This window comes from Indicator indicator, chromosome 21, assembly GCF_027791375.1.
Source record: "Indicator indicator isolate 239-I01 chromosome 21, UM_Iind_1.1, whole genome shotgun sequence".
NCBI lineage: Eukaryota > Metazoa > Chordata > Aves > Piciformes > Indicatoridae > Indicator > Indicator indicator.
In genome coordinates this window covers 14,093,641-14,106,264 of record NC_072030.1, presented here as the reverse complement: position 1 = coordinate 14,106,264, position 12,624 = coordinate 14,093,641, and the positions used below count along the sequence as shown (strand labels likewise).

General features: G+C 61.1%; 3 protein-coding genes across 3 annotated transcripts; 1 reads left to right on the top strand and 2 right to left on the bottom strand.

Annotated features, from left to right (window-relative positions):
• CHURC1 (churchill domain containing 1) lies at positions 1–2,417 on the top strand. Its single transcript, XM_054390680.1, has 5 exons — positions 1–111; positions 196–331; positions 1,262–1,332; positions 1,859–1,956; positions 2,379–2,417. Exons 1-4 carry the CDS (start codon positions 73–75, stop codon positions 1,949–1,951), a joined length of 339 nt encoding a protein of 112 aa, XP_054246655.1. The 5' UTR covers positions 1–72; the 3' UTR covers positions 1,952–1,956; positions 2,379–2,417.
• A 920-nt stretch (positions 2,418–3,337) lies between these two features.
• Positions 3,338–5,529, bottom strand: GPX2 (glutathione peroxidase 2). Its single transcript, XM_054390667.1, has 2 exons — positions 5,305–5,529; positions 3,338–3,688 (listed from the first exon to the last, which is right to left on the bottom strand). The coding sequence occupies exons 1-2, from the start codon at positions 5,527–5,529 to the stop codon at positions 3,338–3,340; spliced, it is 576 nt and encodes a 191-aa protein (XP_054246642.1).
• Positions 5,530–6,937: 1,408 nt separating this feature from the next.
• On the bottom strand, positions 6,938–10,458 carry RAB15 (RAB15, member RAS oncogene family). Its single transcript, XM_054390668.1, has 7 exons — positions 10,335–10,458; positions 8,599–8,659; positions 8,415–8,475; positions 8,239–8,316; positions 8,062–8,151; positions 7,239–7,304; positions 6,938–7,099 (listed from the first exon to the last, which is right to left on the bottom strand). Exons 1-7 carry the CDS (start codon positions 10,456–10,458, stop codon positions 6,938–6,940), a joined length of 642 nt encoding a protein of 213 aa, XP_054246643.1.
• Between the last annotated feature and the right edge of the window lie 2,166 nt (positions 10,459–12,624).

Sequence of the window (12,624 nt, the reverse complement as noted above, 5' to 3'; positions counted from 1 at the left end):
CCCGCGAGACATTCGTTGCGGGACCGGCCCTGTGGCTGAAATCTCGCGAGCATTGCAGGCGGTAGTGGCGGGATGTGCGGGGGCTGTGTGAGCACCGAGTACCCGGAGCGGGTAAGGCCGCGGTGGGGGTACCCGAGCCTGGTCCCGGGCCTGGGTCTCTCTTCACCCAGTGCCAGCCGTGTGCCGCTGCCCTAGGGAACCACCTGCTTGGAGGGCGGATCTTTCCTTCTCAACTTCGTGGGGTGCGCCCAGTGCGGCCGCCGGGACTTCGTGCTGCTCAGCAACCGGGCGGAGGGCCTGCACGGCGGGGAGGAGATCGTCACCTATGACCGTGCGGTGGCACTGGGGAACGGCGTGGGGGGCTTTGGGGCCTGAGGGGGACCTTTGGAAGCTGGTGTTTTAAGGAGGCTTGAGGGCTGAGAGGCGGTTTGTCGCCTGCGGGGACCTTTGGGGTCTGCGGAGGGCTTTTGGCGTCTAGGGTTTGGGAGAGGGGTCAGGGCGTAGGGGGGACTTTGGGGTTTTGCGGGCGATCTCATGGCTGGAGGGGGCTTTGAGGTTTGGGGACGACCTTTGGGGCCTAGGGGGCACCTCTGGGGTCTGAGTTTTGCAGGGGACCCATGGCTGGGAGGGGGCTTTAAGGTCTGGGGTTTGGCAGCTCATGGCTGGGAGGGGGGCTTTGGGGTCTAGGGGGAGCCTTTTGGGGTCTGGGGTTTGTGTGGGGTCAGGGCTTTGAGGACCTTTTGATTATGGGGTTCAGGGTGTCTGGAGTTTGAAGGGGGCCCTGAGGGATGGGGGGGACCTTTGAGATCTGGTGTTTGGGGACATCTTGAGAGCTGGGGGAGGTATTTTTAGGGCCTGGGGCTCAGAGAGAGGCTTGAGGTCTGGGGGAGACCTTTAGGGTCTGAGGCTTGGCAGGGGGTGGGGGAGGCCTGAGCAAGTGTTAGTTTGGGAAGGGTATATTTGGGGGTCTGCTACTCGGGGGGAGATGCTAAGTGATGCTTTCATGGAAGCAGGGGGGGCTGGATCTCAATCCTCTGGGGTGGGGCCATTAAGGGGGTTGGGGACTGGGGGAGAGGCTGTCTGATGCTGTAGGACCCACCCTGGGGACTTCTGGGGGTCAGTGCCAGAGAGGGTGAGTGGGCACACACAGGGGTGGGGGCTTGTTCCTGAGGGACTGAGGGGATTGTTTGGGGCAGGTGGGGTGAAAGACCCCTAGAACCAGCCATGTCCTCTTAACTGCCACATCTTCTCTCCTCCACAGACCTCTGCAAGAACTGCCACCACCTGATTGCACGCCACGAGTACACCTTCAGCGTGGTGGATGACTACCAGGTAGACCATGGGGGGTGGCTTGACTCCCTCCCCCACAGCCCCTTCTGCCCCCACCCCTGTAACTCCTTGCCCCTCCCCATAACCTGTCTTTGGCTCCAGGGACATCCTAAGCTAAGCCCTAGTCTTGTCCTCTACCTCCGTGGCACCAGCCTGGAAGGTTTAAGATCTTCATCCTAATGCTTGGGGCTACCTGGAGTCCTCCCAGCACCACTGCCTGCTTTGTGGCAGGGGAGGGGAGGCTCTTCTCTCCCACACATGGCAATGATGGTGACATAGTGCAGGCAAAAGTGTCTGTGGGGTGGAGGGGACCCTCCCCACCCTCCCTCTCTGGCACTCAACGCTGGAAAATGAGCTGAGGGAGGGGGGCAGGGGCAGGGAAAATGGGGCTGGAAATGAGATCCCTCCCCGGATCTGATTGCAATCGCGGATCAGGTGCCAGCTCCAGCTCGGGTTTCCCTGGCTGTGCCCCGCGTGGGGCAGTGTCCCCAGCTGTGACAGTGTCCCCCACCCTCCTCTGCTGTCCCAGGAGTACACCATGCTGTGCCTGCTCTGTGGCCGTGCCGAGGACTCCATCAGCATCCTGCCCGACGACCCCCGCCAGATGACTCCCCTCTTCTGAACCTGGTTTGTACCCCTGGCATGACTCCTGGGGTACTCCAAGATCTCCCTTCTCAATCCCTGGCACAAGGCCCTGAGTGCCCCAAGATCTCTGGACCCCTGTCAGAGGAGTCCTGGGGGTAGCCCAAGATCTCTGTCATTGATCACTTGCACAAGGCCCTGGGTACCCCAAAACCTTCCCCCTGCATCCCTGGAATGAAGTCCTGGGTGCCCCAAGATCTCCCTCCCCAATCCCTGCATCCCTGGAATGAGTCCTGGGTGCCCATAAACCTTCCTCATCAATCATTGGATCCCTGGAGTCAGGCCTTGGGTCCCCCAAGACCTCCCATCACCCAACCCCACCACACCAGCAGATCCCTGGGTCCCTGTCGCAGGGATCCCTGGGAACAGTGTAGTGCTTGACAGGATCCTCTTCTCCAAACCTCCAGCATGGATGCTGCAGATCCCAACTCTGGATGCTCCCATGCTTCACCTGCTGCCCTCTGGCCCCAACCCCACCATGGTGGAGCACCACAATCTGCCCCCCTCCTCGTGCTGAAGACATGATGGGACCTTGACATATTGCCACCCCAAAAAGGGGTCACAAAGGACACCCACCCTGTCCTCCTACTTGTGTGGGACAATAAATGTGACATGTCACAGCTCATGGTGCTACTGGGGACATTGTGGGGTGGGCTTCACCCAACACCAGAGTCTTTGTAGGTGGTGACAGGTGGTGGGACCCGACTCGGATCAGAGGAGGCTTTTTCCTCCTTGGAATCCTATGGGATTGTGACTCCTAGGAGCAGATCAGGTCCATCCCTGCTCCCTTTGTGCTTCAGAAAACTCTCCTGAGAAGTGATGTCACCTGGCTTTCCCCAGGACCTTCTTGGGGGGCTTAGGGGGATGGACCTTCTTTCACCCCCAAATTCCCTTTCCCTCTTGGGTATAACCCAGCCCTGGAGCAGGAAGGTGCCCAAATCTCTCTTCAGGGTGGGGTTGGGTGCTGCTTTTGGCACCCAACGCTGCCAACACCCTCAGGGAACTGGGTGCTGCAACCTTGGCACCCTGCCCATCCCTCCAGCATTTCCCAGGTCCTACAGCTTGTCCTCATGCCCCACCCTGCCAACACCCTCAGGGAACTGGGTGCTGCAACCTTGGCACCCTGCCCATCCCTCCAGCATCTCCCATGTCCCACAGCCTGTCCTCACGTCCAACAAACCACACGGACACCTGGCACGCTCCCTCTGGCAGCTTTATTGCCAGTGCTCTGTGCCACCCCCCAGCTCTCTGCCCCACCATCAAGCCCCCCCCCTCATTATGACAGTTTTGGAGGGGACCATCACCTGGCAAAGAGCTGGGGTGGCATCCAGGAGGGGTGGCAGCATGGGCAGCGGGGGAGGTGAGCCTACTTTGCCAGCTTGAGGAGCCGTTGGATGTCTGGCTCCAGCTGGATGGTGGCCATGCGGGGGCTGTAACGTCGGAAGGGTTCCCCCTCGGGACCCACCAAGAACTTCTCGAAGTTCCAGGAGATGTCAGACCGTCTGACGGGGCTCCAGGTGACGAAGCGAGGCTCGCCCATCAGGTGGGCCCCGTCGTCAGCTGGTGCAGGCAGGTGGGCCTTCAGGTAGGCAAAGACTGGGTGGGTGTCCTGCCCGTTCACCTGGCACTTCTGGAAGAGGGTGAAGTTGGGCTCGAAGCCGCCCCCCGGCCGCACGTGCTTCAGGCTGTTGAGGATCTCCTCGTTGCTGCCGTTCTCCTGCCGTGGGCGAGAGGAGAATCGTCACGGAACGTCAGGGGCTGGAAGGGACCTCCAGAGGTCACCCAGGCCGACCCTAAGGCCAGAGCAGGTCACACAGGAAGGCATCCAGGCAGGGCTTGGATAGCTCCAGAGAGGGAGACTCCACAACCCCCCAGGGAAGCCTGCTCCAGGGCTCTGTCACCCTCACAGTGAAACAGAACCAAACTGGGTCAGTGCTTTACCCCTCCCTGGGCACCATGGTGGCCCTCAAGGACCTTGGTTCAGCATCTTCCCATTTTCAGGTGCTGTGGTGGCCTTTGAGGATGTGGTAGCCAAATTGTGTCAGTGTTTTTGCCCACTCTAGGCACCATGGTGGCCCTCAAGGATCTGGTGGCCAAATTCTGTCAGTGTTTTTGCCCACTCTAGGCACCATGGCGGCCTTCAAGGATCTCGTGGGTAAATTGGTTCAGCATCTTCCCCATTCCAGGCACTGTGGTGGCCCTTGGGGACTTGGTAGCCAAATTTTGTCAGTGTTTTACCTGCTCTGGGCACCATGGTGGCCCTCAAGGACCTTGGTTCAGCATCTTCCCCTCTCCAGGCACTATGGTGGCCCTCAGGGACTTTGTGGCCAAATTGGGTCAGTGTTTTCCCCCCCTGGGGACTCCCTGCTAGCCAAATTGCTTCAGCATTTTCCTCTTCCAAATACTGGTGATCAAATTGATCCAGCATCTTCCCCTCCCTAGGCACCATGGTGGCTCCTGAGGTCTTGGTGGCCAAATTGGGTTAGTTGTTTACCTTTCCCAGGCACTGTGGTGGCCCCTGAGGATTTGGTGGCCAAATTAGTTCAGTGTCTTCCCTGTCTGAGCATGTGGTGGCCCTCAGGGACTCAGTGGCCAAACTGCTTCAGTGTTTTTTTCCCCCTGAGGACTTCCTGGTAGCCAAATTAGTTCAGCATTTTCCTCCTCCAGGCACGTGGTGGCTCTTGGGGATTTGGTGGCCAAATTGCTTCATTGTTTTTCTCTCTCTGGGCACTGTGATGGCCCTCAGGGACTTCACAGCCAAATTGCTTCTGCATTTTTCCCCCTTTCACTACTGTGATGGCCCTCAGGGACTTGGTAGTCAAACTGGTTCATTTGGTGCCTCCAGGAACTGTTATGGCCCTGGAGGACTTGGCAACCAAATTGGTGGAATTGGTACCTCCAGGATTTGGTAGCCAAACTGGTTCAGTTGGTGCCCTCCAGGCACCACGGTGAACCTGGGGGATCTTGGTAGCCAAAATTGGTTCCCTCCAGGCACCATGGTAGCCCTGGAGACTTGGTAGTCAAATTGGTGAAACTGATGCCTTCAGGACTTGGTAGCCAAATAGGTTGAATTGGTGCCCTGCAGGCACCACAATGGCCCTGGAGGACTTGGGAGCCAAATTGGTGAAATTGATGCCTCCAGGACTTGGTAGCCAAATGGGTTGAATTGGTGCCCACCATGATGGCCCTGGAGGACTTGGGAGCCAAATTGGTAGAACTGATGCCTCCAGGACGTGGTAGCCAGATGGGTTGAATTGGTGCCCTCCAAGCACCACGATGGCCCTGGAGGACTCGGTAGGCAACCCGAGCTTCCCCCTCCCCCCCCCAACTTACCTGGTAGCCAAACTGGTTGCAGGGGAAGCCCAGGACGACCAGGCGGCGCGGGTAGCGGGCCTGCAGCATGTTGAGCTGGGTGTAGTCGCGGGTGGTGGTCCCTCAGAGCGAGGCCACGTTCTCGATGAGGACCACCCGGCCCCGGAAGACGTTGAAGTCCACCTTCTCCCCCTGCAGGGTGGTGGCACTCAGGTCGTAGAAGGACTTGGCGATGGGGAGGGCCATGGCTGCGCGGGCACACGGCGCTCTCGCCCGCCGCCAGGAGCGGCCTTAAGAGCTGCCCCTTTGCCCACGTGATCCACCAGCTCCAAAGGTCTCCTGGAGGAAACCCGAGCTGGGTCCCACCGGTTGGCACCTACCCGAAGGGCGGGAGGGGGAGGGAGAGGGAAAGAGAAGGGTGCGGGTGGCACCGTGCCAACAGCTCAATAATTCATGGCGTTGGTCGGCAGGGTGCTGCTGCTGCTGCTCTTCTCCCCGTGCCCCACGGGATGCCATGGGGCTTGGTGCGCCCAGCCTGGCACACCAGGGAGGATACTGGGAGGGCATCATGGGATAATGGGAGGCTGGCAGCTGAGGAGGGGGTGAGGTGGGCACAGGTGGGTGATAAAGGGATCTCTGCCCCATCTCTGTCACCTTGGTATTGCCACTGGCACCTCCTGGTGCCTTCTGCTTCTCTCATCCCCCTCCCCAGTGCTCACCAGTCCTGGTCTGCTGGTTTATGTGCCACACTGGTAGCCATCTGCTGTGGTGCAGGTACCAGGATACTGGTGGATACATCTTGGTGCCCACCACCATCCCAGGGACTGCCATCATCCTGGTGCCCAGCAGCATCCCAGTGCTACCATCCTGGCACCCACCACAATGCTAGTGCCCATGCACTGTGGTGCTCACCACCATCCCAGTGCCCACCTCTCCTGGTACCCACCCATCCCAGTACTCATGACCACCCTCGTGCTTGCCCATCCCAACACCCATCACCATCCTGGCACCCAATGCCCACCACCATTCTGCTGCCCACTCATCTCAGTGCCCACCACCATCCTGATACCCAGCACCATCCCATTACCTGCCACCACCTCGGTGCCCAGTGCCCCCACCTGAGAAAGGGGACACCAGCCTGGAGCACCCTCAATTATTGATACCTGCTCGGGTTGCCATGGCCTGGCATTACCTGTGGCACATTGTCCCTCCCTCACCCCATGCTGGGGGGGCTGGGGTGTGTGTGCGCTGAGGTGGGTGGCACTGCCATGGTGGCACCGTGTCTGTGTGTCCCCACCACACGAGCCACCTCCAGCATCACCTTTATTCTGCAAACCATGTGTGTAAAACAAAGGGGAGGGGTTCCCATGGGCACAGGGCAGGCGGGGGGGCACAGGGTGGACACAGAACACCCATGACGCCCCCCCTCCATCCCTCACACCAGTGGAGGTGGGGGGGGGGGGCACTCCAGTGAATCCTGTTTGGTTCCCACCACCCCCACGGGTGTGTGTGGGGGTCACCCCCCGACACTCACTGCCCCCCCCCACCTCCAATGGAGGGGGCTGCCCCAATCCTGCACCCACCATGCCCACCCCAGACCAGTGTGGGGCTGGGGATGCGGGTTAGTGTGGGGTGGGGGTGGGGGGTCCAGCCTTCAACACCAGCAGGTTTTGGAGTTCTCCTCACTGCTCGGGGGTGGCTGCTGCTGTTCGCTTTCTTCCAGCCGGGCCAGGGTGGGGGTCCGGGGCGGGGCACGCAGCCCCTCCAGCTCTTTGCGGTGTGCCTGCAGCACCAGCTCCGTCAGCCGTGTGAAGGACTGGGGGCGGAAAAAGAGGGCAGGGACGAGTTAGGAGACCACCCCCCAAACCCCACCCTGAAACTCTAGACCCTCCTTCACTCCCGCAAGCTCCCCCCCGCCCACCTTGGCCCCTCCAGACCCTCCTTCACTCCCCCACCTCTTTGATGTTGAGGTTGCTGCAGGCGCTGGTCTCGTAAAAGTCCATTCCGTACTCCCTGGCCAGCTGTGGTTTGCAGGGACACACACAAGAGGGGCCACCAGCGGCATCACCAGGATTTTGAGGGGGGTGGGCAAAGAGCGTCAGCACCCCAAGTTCCCCCCCCATCAGTATATGGAGAGGTGGATGAGCTGTACCGGGGGGCTCAAGCACACTTGCAAGGGTGCAGGAGCTAGTGGGGAGGTCCCTGGAGTCACTGGAGAGGGCAGGAGTCTGGTGGGGGACTCCCTGGATTTACTGTGGGGTGCAGGAGTCTGGGGGTGGCGGGGGGCTGGCTCACTGTGGGGTGCAGGACTTACTGGGAGGGTGCAGGAATTTGCTGGTGGGGGTGGGGGTTGTCTCTGGACTCATTTGGGGCTGGGAGGGCTCCATGAGGGGGTCCCTGGGGATGCTTTGGGGTGCAATGTGAGGGTCCCTTGACCCAGGTAAGGCTGCAATGCAGAAGAGCTATTGAGGTCCCTACGGAGAGTGGTGGAGGAACTTTGGGGGAGTGGGGGGTCCCTCACCATGATAAAGGGAGGGGGGGCTGGGGATGCTTAGGATGCAAGTCAGGGGTGGGTTCCTAGACCCTGGTAGGGCTGCAGGCAGTTTGTTGAGGTCCCTGTGGAGTGCAAGGGGGAGCTTGGAGGAGGGGGGAGGAGGAAGGGGAGGCCATCCCTGGCTATACTGAGGTGCAATGGAGGGGTCTTTGGCCATAGTGGGGTGCAGGGTGGGGGTGTCCTCCACCTGGGGAGGAGGGGGGCACACACCAGCCCCCGCTCACCTGCAGCCCTTGCTCTTTGGCCACTTGCCTCTTGTGCTCCTCGTCTGCTTTGTTCCCAATGAGGATTTTCTGGACGCCATCAGGTGCATACTGGGAAGGATGGGGATCGGGGGGTTGTGTGTGACATGAAGACCCCCACTCCCCCCAGACTCCTTTTTACCTTCCCTCCCATCCCACCTCATCCACGTCGCTGGCCCATTTGACAATGTGCTGGTAGGAACGTTCACTGCTGATGTCATAGACCAAGAAGATGCCCTGAAAAAATGTTGGGGGGACACAACAAGGATTTACCCCCTGCCTCAGTTTCCCCCCTCCCTGCCATCTGTTCCCCCTCCCCTCAGTCTCCCCAGTACCTGTGCCCTCCGGTAATACTGTTTGGTGATGGTTTGGTACCGCTCCTGCCCTGCTGTGTCCCTGCAGCCAGGGAGAGCAGAGGTTGGGCTCAGGGCTCAGTCTGGGGGCAGGGCCAATGAGGTTCAGGTGCCCCCCCTGCCCCCAACCACCTCAACCTCCCAAAATTCCCCCCTGGGAACTTACCAGATCTGGATCCGCACCTTGATGCCATCTACTTCGATGGTTTTCATTTTGAAGTCAACGCCTGCCATGGGGGAAGGTTTTGGAGTGTCACCACTGTCATGGGAGCCCAGCAGTCCCCCCACTCTCTCCCAGTACATCAAAATGGGCCCCAGTTTGCACCCATGCCCACCCAAAGTCCCCCTTAGCAGTCTGGTTTCCACACCAGGTGCCAGGCCTGGTAATGGCCCTGGTGCTGGGAGGGTACTCCCTGTGCCCCAGTGACAGGGGTTCATGGTGCCCAACATTCTCCAGTGCCATGGCTGCCCAGTACCCCTGGTTTCCCAGTTTCCCAGTGCCCTGGCTTCCCAGTACCCCTGGTTTCCCAGTTCCCCAGTGCCATGGCTGCCCAGTACCCCTGGTTTCCCAGTTCCCCAGTGCCATGGCTTCCCAGTACCCCTGGTTTCCCATTTCCCCAGTGCCCTGGCTTCCCAGTACCCCTGGTTTCCCAGTTCCCCAGTGCCCTGGCTTCCCAGTACCCCTGGTTTCCCAGTTCCCCAGTGCCATGGCTGCCCAGTACCCCTGGTTTCCCAGTTCCCCAGTGCCCCCAGTTCCCCAGTAATGAGGATCCCCAGTGCCCACCATTCCCTAGAGCCATGGCTTCCCAGTACCCTTGGTTTAGTGGTTCCCCAGTGCCCCTAGTTCCCCAGTACTCAGGTTTCCCAGTGCCCACTGTTGTCCAGTTCCCAGTGTTATCCCATTCCCAGTGCTCCCAGTTCCCCAGTACAGCAGCTCCCCAGTGTCCCAGGGTTCCCGGTGCTGTGGCTGCCCGGTCCTCCGTGTTTCGCGGATCCCCAGCACTCCCAGTTCCCCGATGCTGCTGCCCGGTGCAACGGCTGCCCAATGCTCTCAGTTCTCCGCTGCCCACGGCTCTCTGGCTCTCCCCGGTGCTCCGAATTTCCCGGTTCCCCAGTGCTGCGTCTCCCCAGTGCTCCCGGTTCACCGGTGACGCGCCTCTCCGGTGACCCCAGTTTCCCGGTGCTGCGCCTGCCCCGCTGCTCCTGGTTCCCCGGTGTCCAGGCTCCCCGGATACCCTGTGCCTCCAGGTGCTCCCGGTTCCCCAGTCTCACAGCTGCCCGGTGCTCCCGGTGCTCACGGCTTCCCGCTTCCCCAGGTGCCCCTGGTTCGCTGGTGCCCACGGCTCCTAACTGCCCCCGTTTCCCCGGTTCCTGGGTGATGCAACTGCCTAGCGCTCCCGGGTCGCCGGTGCCCACATTTTCCCGTGCTCTGGCCCACGGTTTCGCTGTTCTCCGCTAATACATCTGCCCGGTGCTCCCGGTTCTCCAGTGCCACTGCGCCTCAGTTCCCCGGTGCCCACGTTTCCCGTTTCCCCGATGCCGCGGCTCCCGAGTTCCCTGGTGCTCCCAGGCTCTCGGAGTCCATAGCTTTCCGGTGCCGACGGCTTCCCTGTTCCTCGGTTCTCAGGTATCCGGTTCTCCCGGTTCTCCGGTGGCCGCAGTTTGCCACTTCCCCGGTACCCATAGCTGCCCCTTTCCCCAGAACTCTGACTCTCCGGTGCCCCTGGCTCCCAGGTGCCCACAGCTTCCCGTTTCTCCCGTTTCCCCGGTGGCACTGCTCCCGGTCCCTCCTCTCCTTGATGCTCCGGTTTTCCCAGTGCTCCCCTTTCCCTCCTTTCCCAGGTCCTCCCGGTCCCTCCCGGTGCTGCCGGTGCTCCCCCGGCGGCTGCCGGTGCCCGGTACCGATGGTAGAGATGTGGGTGGGGTGGAACTGGTTGTCGGTGAAGCGGCAGAGCAGGCAGGTCTTGCCCACGCCCGAATCGCCCAACAGCAGCAACCGGAACAAGACGTCGTATTGCTTGGCCATGGCGGGGCCGCACCGGGCCGCGCCGGGGGCTACCGGGGCTGCCGCCGGGGCTACCGGGACCGGGGAGAGGCTGCGACGGGGCTGGCACCGGGGCGGGGCGGGGGCGGGCGGCGGAGGGGAGAAGCGCGGAGGGGGTTGGACACTGGAGATGCACCGGGAGATGCACCGGGGAACGGGGAGGGGAAAATGACACACCGGGGATGGACTGGAGGATGGAGACGGGAACAGGAGGGATGCACCGCGTTCGGGGTCGGACAGTGGGAATGCACCGGGAGATGCGCCGGGATACAAGGAGGGGGACACGCACCGGGGATGTACCGGAGGATGGAGCCGGGAACGGGAAGGGATGCACCGGGAAACGCAGAGGGGGGGACACGTACCGGGGATGCACTGGGGGATGAACCAGGGAACGGGGAGGGGTGAATGGCTCTCCGGGGATGGACTGGAGGATGGAGCAGGGAATGGGAGGGAGGCACCGGGGGTGCACCGGGAAACGGAGAGACACACACATACACTGGGAAGGCACCGGATGATGGAGCGGGGAACTAGAGGGAGGCACCGGGGATGCACAGAGCAACGCACCGAGGAACTGAGACCGGAGATGCACTGGGAATGGTGGCAGGATGAACTGGGAAATGGGGGGTGACACACTGGGGATGCACCGAGGGGTGGGGAGGGGACACACAGGGGCTGCACCGGGGAAGGTTAGGGGTGGAGGCACTGGGAATGCACCGGGACACACACCGGGAGATGGTCTGGGGAACAAGGGGGACACCGGGAATATACCGAGGGGGACACTGGGAGAAGCTTTGGAACACTGGGAGGGGGACATGTGGGCAAAGGGGACGCCAGGAGATGCTTTGGGACACTTTGTTGGGGGAAACACAGCGGGGATACACCAGCTAGGGGACTCTGTGGGGCACTGGGAGACACACATGGAGGGAGAGGAGAGGGCACCCAGCAGTGTACCAGGGGACATAGGGAGGGCACCGGGGCTGAAGGTCCCCTGGTAGGGTTAGAGGGGCAGGAGGGTTCCCAGGGCAGGGCTGCAGTTGGTGCTGGGTGCTGTGTTGGGTGCAGAGTTGGTTGCTGAAGAGGGGCAGAGTTGGGTGCTGGGGTACAGAATTGGGTGTTTGGGTGCAGAGTTGGGTGCTGAGGTGCAGAGGTGGGTGTTGGGGTACAGAGGTGGGTGTTGGGATGCAGTGATGCAGTACCATGATGTGACAAGACCCAAATGGTGTCCCCAGGGCTTAGTGTTGGGGCCAATTCCCTTTAATGTCTTCATCCGTGGTGTGGATGAGGGGATCAAGGCACCCTCAGTGTTTGCAGATGACTCTACAAAGGGATCTGGCCAGCCTGGATCCAAGGTGAAGCCAATGGGATGGAGTTCACTAAGGCCAAGTGCTGGGTACTGCACCTGGGTCACAACCTCATGAAGGCTCTAGGCTGGGGGCACAGTGGCTGGAAACTGCCTGGTGGAAAAGGACCTGGGGAGATTGGTGATGGAGGCTGGAGGTGAGGCAGGGTGAGCCAAGAAGGCCACCAGCATCCTGGCCTGGACCAGCAAGAGTGTGGCCAGCAGGAGCAGGGCAGGGATTGTGCCCCTGCACTGGGCACAGGGGAGGCCACATCTGGAATCCTGGGGTCAGTTTTGGGCCTCTCACTCTAAGAAGGACATTGAGAGGCTGGAGCAGGGCAGAGCAGGGCAACAAAGCTGGGGCAGGGTCTGGAGAACAGGAATGGTGAGGAGCAGCTGAGGGAGCTGGGGGTGTGGAGCCTGGAGAAAAGGAGGCTGAGGGGAGACCTTCTGGCTCTCTGGAGCTCCCTGCAAGGAGGCTGGAGCCAGGTGGGGTTGGGCTCTGCTGCCAAGGGACAAGTGACAGGACAAGAGGAAAGGGCCTCATGTTGCCCCAGGGGAGGTTTAAGTTGGACATCAGGAGAAATGTCATCAGCAAAAGGGTTGTCCAGGCCTGTCCCAGGGCAGTGGTGCAGTCCCCATCCCTGGAGGGGTTCCCAAGCCTTGGAGCTGTGGTGCTGAGGCCATGGTTTGGTGGTGCCCTGGCAGTGCTGGGGGAAGGGTTGGACTCCAGGATCTGAAAGCTGTTTTCCACAGAAATCCGTTCCCTGGCTCTATGACGTCACGCAGCACTGCGATGACGCAATCAG

Coding starts and splice junctions, on each gene's coding strand:
- RAB15 (XM_054390668.1), bottom strand. CDS start 10,458: ATGGCCAAGCAATACGACGTCTTGTTCCGGTTGCTGCTGTTGGGCGAT. Junction 8,476..8,598: donor AAGGTGCGGATCCAGATCTG/GTAAGTTCCCAG, acceptor CCCTGGCTGCAG/GGACACAGCAGGGCAGGAGC. Junction 8,317..8,414: donor AGTATTACCGGAGGGCACAG/GTACTGGGGAGA, acceptor ACATTTTTTCAG/GGCATCTTCTTGGTCTATGA.
- CHURC1 (XM_054390680.1), top strand. CDS start 73: ATGTGCGGGGGCTGTGTGAGCACCGAGTACCCGGAGCGG. Junction 332..1,261: donor GGAGATCGTCACCTATGACC/GTGCGGTGGCAC, acceptor TCTCCTCCACAG/ACCTCTGCAAGAACTGCCAC. Junction 1,333..1,858: donor GCGTGGTGGATGACTACCAG/GTAGACCATGGG, acceptor CTGCTGTCCCAG/GAGTACACCATGCTGTGCCT.